Source organism: Antrostomus carolinensis, unplaced genomic scaffold, assembly GCF_000700745.2.
Source record: "Antrostomus carolinensis isolate BGI_N321 unplaced genomic scaffold, ASM70074v2 scaffold6748, whole genome shotgun sequence".
NCBI lineage: Eukaryota > Metazoa > Chordata > Aves > Caprimulgiformes > Caprimulgidae > Antrostomus > Antrostomus carolinensis.
Window position 1 is genome coordinate 14,999 of NW_010332190.1, and position 6,663 is coordinate 21,661.

Sequence of the window (6,663 nt, forward strand, 5' to 3'; positions counted from 1 at the left end):
ACTTTCTCATGACAGGCTGCTGAAGGATAAGTGTTACCCAAGTGTTGTTATCAACTCGCCTCTACTAATTCTGTTTGTATTGGGAGAAATATCAAACTGCTGAAGTTCATGCTGCCACAGAGCTTGTATCTGAAGTGGTGGGGCAGAATTAGCACAAAAGTTGTGTCTGAGCCACACAAAGTCAACCCCAAGGTGCCTGTACAATATATGTCAGGGCCATGAAAAATGCAAAGCACTGTTGTACTTTTTTCCTTACACTGTCTCAGAAGCACAAGCAGTTCTGGATGAATTCGTTTGACCCAGGTGTCATGATGTCTTTGGCCTTGAGCAGGGGCTGAGCTCAGGTGTGTTGTACAGAACACATCAGGACTAACACCTCGTGGTCCAGGTGCTGCCAAAGGAACAAACAGTTAGAGAAGGAAGATCCTGTATGAAGAGTACATGAGCACACTCCTATCTGCTAGCTGTTGACCTGAAGTTACTGTATCTGCCTGGTCTTACTTTTGCCTGTTTTATGTAAGTCTTAGCACTCCCGTTGCTATGATGGGTCCTTTCACCTTGCATAGCTACGTACTGAATTTTGGTAACATTATGCTTAAGAAAATCTTCCTTAAACAATCCACATCAAAAATATAAAGCTTCACCACCTCTTATGAATGATTACCAGAAAATACTAAAAAGCTTCAGCACATTTACACATCCAAACTGTCACTATCTCTCTTTTTTTTTTTAATTAATAAATGTGTCTAGCCATATGTGTGACAATAAACCCATTTATTTTGATGGTGATGTTCACATGCTTGCTGTGAAGCACATGTTTAAATGCTTTGCTGACAAGGCATGGGCGAACAGATGCCTTCTCCATAATGAGCTGGCCGGGTATCCCTAGCTGGCAACCACAGCAGGCTCTCCAGCTTCTTCTGGGCACCAGACACTAGTGGATATTCATCATCAAATGAGAAAGCTCCCACAAGCAGCCTGCCTGACCCAGATAACGGATTCACCACACAGAGGAGGAGGAGGAGGAACCGAGAGGAGCGTCTCATTCCCCCGCGTTAAATCTCAGACCCCAAGGCAGGCCTTGTGAGATCTGCTCAAAAGTGGTCTTTTAGCACAATAAAATGGAGAGACCGTGGGTCCAGAAAACAGAATCTGATGACCCCTTTGGTAATTTTTTATTTTCTGGTAATACTGTGCAAGTTTTTCACTGTCTTTTACAGAAAAGACTGTTTCTACTGAAGATACTGATGTAGTACAGTCCGAATGCTGTCACACAGCTGTGTCCAAGCATGCCAAATCTGTCGTGAAAGTAGGACCAGCTCTATCCTCGTGCATCTTCATGTAATTGAAAAGATATTTCCAAGTTTAGTTGTCACGAGCATTTACATTTTCATCAACAAATGTGAAATTCATGAAGTATGAAGGTAGCACAAATAAATTACCCAGAAAAATACAGCCATTACAAAAATAAATCAATAGATTTCAAGCAGCAATCTCAACTCATTATATACAGGGAATATTTTCCTGTTGGTGTTTAAAGGTGCGTCATGATAATAAGCTGGATTTAATTATTTCATTATGCTCTACACTAAAAGTAGCTAATTTTTCTTTGCAAACTTTCATTTATGTGGTCTGACATTGATATTTACCTCCCTGAATATGTTACTCGCTCAGCATTTTCACGGTACAATAAGGTAAAGAAATTTCAGCATGTGGATTTTTCACAAACCATTAATTTAGATTAGATGTGGTTATTTATTCATGGGACATGAGCAGTCACCCCACTCCCACCAGTATGCTTTTTGACTGAACCACCGAGCATTTTTACAGGGAAGAATAGCAGAACAAGGGCAATACATACGGAACTGAGTTTCAGAAGAATCTTCCTGAGATAGTGTGTGGAACATACGTAGTTCCTTTTCATAAAATAACTGGTATCAGCAAATAACATGGGGCAAACTTACTGTATTTATTTGCATGCAAATTTAAGATCACTGTTATTTAATAATCTATAGCTGCAAGGTATTATTGCTTATATATAAAATTATGTGTATGAGTAATGTCAGAAGACAATTCTTGTAAAGAAGAGGCGAATTAATATTGCTGCTGGATCTTTCCAGAGTTTGTATACTCTGATTTTTCTATTTAGCTCTGTGGCAGTGTTTTTTCCTGCTGTAATTATCAGTCTGCAAGATCCCAGTGCTCCCAGTCTGCCAGGCGGCTCTGCAGCGGGGGTATCTTGCGGATGACTTAAAATGGGACCATGGCTTTTCCTTCCTTCTGTGATTATATCAGGTGGGCTAGTCGCAGTTGGGTTTTGGTTAAGACTTTCAAGTGCTGTTACTTTTAAAACAATATTCAGTCTTTGGGAGGTGGGTTTGTTTTTCTGTTACACAATTTGAAACCTTCCATTGTCTCAGTGGTAGTTGTATTATCAGCCCTCGATAACAACAGTTACGCTGGGTTACAGCTTGTCAATAAAGAGCTTAAACGTTCCATCAGACCACGTGTGAGAGCAGGGAAATGGCCTCTTCACCTCATCTTGTCTCAAGGTGGTTTGGGCTCAGGAATGCTTCCACCTGCATTTAGAGTGGTGTTTCTCTGTTAATATCATCTTTCTTCTCTGTGGGGATGTTTTGCTCTCTTGAGTTCTGCTTATCTCATTGAGCTTTCTGGCGCCTTCTTTGTCCACTGAGATGGGATCTTTGTTTAGTTACATACATCCTGAGCTTACGCATGAAAAACCATGTCATTAATGTTACTCATTTGTCTCCACACCTTAGGTTTTGGGATGACCACACCAGCAACCGTGGCTGGAAAAGTATTCCTCATCGTTTATGGCCTTTTTGGGTGTGCCGGGACTATCCTTTTCTTCAACCTCTTCTTGGAGCGCATTATCTCTCTCTTGGCGTTTATCATGAAGGCATGCCACGAGAGACAGCTGCGAAGAAGTGGTCTCCTACCTCCCAACTTCCGAAGGGGGCCAGCCATGTCGGGGGTGGGCAGCCTTGTGGGGTGGAAGCCATCCGTTTACCATGTGATGCTGATTCTGGGAATTTTTGCGATCACCCTTTCCTGCTGCGCTTCCGCAATGTACACGGCGGTGGAAGGATGGAACTACATTGACTCCTTGTACTATTGCTTTGTCACCTTCAGCACCATCGGCTTTGGAGATTTGGTGAGCAGCCAAAATGCTGCATACCAAAATCAGGGATTATATAGATTCGGAAACTTCATCTTTATATTAATGGGGGTATGTTGCATATACTCTCTTTTTAATGTCATCTCAATCGTAATCAAGCAAGTTTTGAACTGGGTGTTGAAAAAATTTGAATGCAGATGTTGCCCAAAGTGCCATAAATCAAGTGCCCGCCTTGGACGTCGTAACGCCATCACCCCCGGAGCCCGCCTACGTCGACATAACATTTCCATGGACGCTGATGGACAGTACGACAGCGATACCGAGGGGAGGAGGCTCTCTGGAGAGATGATCTCCATGAGGGAGCTCACGGCATCAAATAAAGTCTCCCTGGCCATTTTGCAAAAGCAGTTGTCCGAGACGGCCAATGGCTACCCAAGGAACGTTTGTATCAATACAAGACAAAACGGTTTCTCTGCAGGGGTGGGTGCTCTAGCCATCATGAACAACCGCTTGGCAGAAACAAGTGATTCTAGGTAGAGTTTTTGAAATTCCTTTTGTTTCTATAATAAAAATAAAATGGTGATTAGGGTGGAATGATCCCTGTAAACTACTGGAAAGTTTTAAATTCAGACAGTCTTGGTATTCATTGGGTGTTCAGCATTTTAGTTTCTGGGGGTTTTATAAGTCTTCTCTAATATGCAGTAACATCTTTACAGGAATGTTATAATTCTCCCAAAGGAGAAATTTTGGAAGAGACTTGGTTGTCTTTGATGCAGAATGTGATACAATTATAGAAGAATGGTGTGCATGGTTACAATGGTGTCAAAATCAACATGTTCTTCTTCAGAACACAGCCTGAACCCAAACTCTGGGTTAAAATGAATAAAATGGGCAAATTTGGCTCAAGATTCAAACTTGTGGTTCATAAGGTTTGGCTAAACCAGTATCTCACCATTTGTTGAAGTCTGGATCTGGCCTTGAACTTTGTAGTCAGTACTCTTCAGCGATTCCTCCTAGCAGGCCTGTATATAACATACACGTAGGTGACTGCAGTTACACCAGCTTTGGGGTGACTGTGCTTCACTTGAATATTCCTACTGACTTCAGTGGCAGAGGATCAAATGGGCTGAATTCCCCTGACTATAAATGTTTCTTAGCCAGTCTTGTCTGAAACACTACCTGCTTCCTAACTCTTAAAAGTCAGGGGATTATCAAGAACCGTGTTAAAATGTGCAAAACTATTCCTACCTGCTGAATTACTGAAAACGGGCAATTGTCAGCTTCAGTACTGACTTCATTTAATGCAAGAGAAGTCAGTACACACCTTTGGTGTCAAATGTTTGCATCACCACTGAAATACTTATTTCATTACTTTTACATGAAAATAAGTAGCTAAAATGGATGTAGGCTCTCTTGTCCTAAATTTGCATCTTTACTTCTGCAATATTGTTGCAGAGATTCATGCAAATTATGTCTTTGCAATTCTTTTGGGACCCCAATCCTGTACTTGTTTCCCACAAATCTGGCTGTGAAGGTTATACAATACAGAGCGTTGCTTTGGAGCTCCCCTAGAAGATGGCTTCCCCCAAAACGCTGGTACTGAGTCATAAATTGGCCTAAGTCTGTTGCTGCTGTCTTAAGTCATGTCAAAGCTGTTCTAGTCCAAACCACTGAAGAACCAGAAGTATCTTCAAGCAAACCTGGTCTAAGTATCTAGTATAGCATGACAAATGGGTGCATAGGAATTACTGCAAATCTCTTTCAGAAATATGTGCAAAGCTCTGGGTCTTTGCTCTAAATTCTCTATACTATGCCTCTCCTTTAATGCTGTGAAGGTAATGAAAAGGCTTCTGCTGATTCCAGCAAGAAATATAACTTAAACTTGAAATCTGAGAAGCCACAATGGTCAGCTCCTCAAAACAACTTGGGTAATTATAGAGAGGATCGTGAGTGCTAGGTTAATTGCTGAATAAATTGAAAAAAGCTGATGAGAACAAACTGGGAGTATTAGAAATGTTTGAAAATATTTCCATGAAGTTTCTTACAGATAGTTTACTCTGTTGTTTATTTACTTTACTTTGTTTTGCATGGGTTTGGGGTATCCATCAGTTTGCTTTCCTTTAAATTTGTAGTAGTGCAAAACATTCTGGAATTTAACCTCAGAAAACTAACTTTTAATTTGAGTTTTTGCACACTTGAGCCTGCCAGCTGACTGTATCTTTTGCCTGAAGGAGAAGGAACCAGAGCAGCAAATAAACCATCACACATGGATCTGTATCATACTATAAATGTAGTCACAGCTTTTATCAAGATGCATTTGGCCAGAAACACTCAATGGTGTTTGTGTTCTGTATCTACCCGATACAGACTCATACTGAGAGTATGTGGTATGGCAGAGACCACATTCAAGAGGCATTCATCTGGCAGGAGCTTCCCTGGTGGCAGAGACACCCTCTATGGTCCAAGTGTCCATGTGCCTGTCTGTCTGTGCGCTGCATCTCAGGTGCTGTGTTTGAGTGGCCTTCTGAAGAAGCAGGCAGAGGTGAAAGTGTTTGGTGATCCTAATTTGAAGCCCACTGGAGGATAAATTTAGGCAGGATGTGTAGGGGCAGGTCGTGCATGGTCTGGGAAAGATTCAAAGACCAACTACAAAGACCCAGTTTGGAAAGGTGACTTCCAGAGCTGCAGGGACCATTTTTGGAAACAGCAGAGGCGGGGAACCAAAAGAATAAAAACTTGTTCTTTTCCTTCCCCAGGGATAAAACTCTTTACTGTGATGATTTATGTGTTTGTTTATTAAGAGTGTGTGTGGGGCACTGCTCCATTTTGCAGCTAGACCTCTCGTAGGGTTGTATCTCGGTACATTTGCTGTCGTGGGGACTATTACTCATTCGAATGGACCTCGTTGTGTGAAGTGCTGCATAAATTGAGGCAGACAGGCTCTGTCCCAAAGGTCTTAAGAGTTTGAATAGATAGGATCCCAAGCCACAGCAGAATTACTTAGTTTTATCATTTTACTTCTAAACATGTTCAAATGCATTAACATTCTGTGAGCTCGAGAACTATATTTTTGTGATAACAAATTTGCAAATTAAGGGGTTTTATTTTTTCAGTAAGTTGTTTTTAAGGGATAAATATTATAACTATGATTAGGGACCCGTTTAAATGTTTGTAAATTGTTTTCAAGCTACCTATTCCTCTCTGGGAAATAGATGATGTAATATGAAATTGTACATACCTTCTCTCCCATTTCTGTACTTTTTTTGAGTCCAGTCAAAGGCAGACACCGAGTCTGTTGTAATATGATTTCAATGTTTCTTGAGTCTTTTTGGTACCGTTGGTCACAGTGGTGCCATTGCAGGACCCTTTGCAGTTCCTGTTGACTTCAGGGGGGGTTGAATTGGTTCCCAGAGCTGGGTTCCCCAGGGGATTTGGGCATATGGTTGCTACTCTATGCACTTAGGTCTGATATTTCTTTACTCCCAAGATCCTTGATCAACTCCATTCTGCTTCTCCTTAGC

General features: G+C 41.4%; 1 protein-coding gene across 1 annotated transcript; it reads left to right on the forward strand.

Annotated features, from left to right (window-relative positions):
- Positions 1-2,783: 2,783 nt before the first annotated feature.
- LOC104529186 (potassium channel subfamily K member 12) lies at positions 2,784-3,679 on the forward strand (the record flags this gene model as incomplete). The annotated part of the gene is made up of 1 exon (XM_010173404.2): positions 2,784-3,679. A coding segment is annotated over one exon (896 nt), but the record flags the coding sequence as incomplete, so codon positions are not given.
- Positions 3,680-6,663: the final 2,984 nt, after the last annotated feature.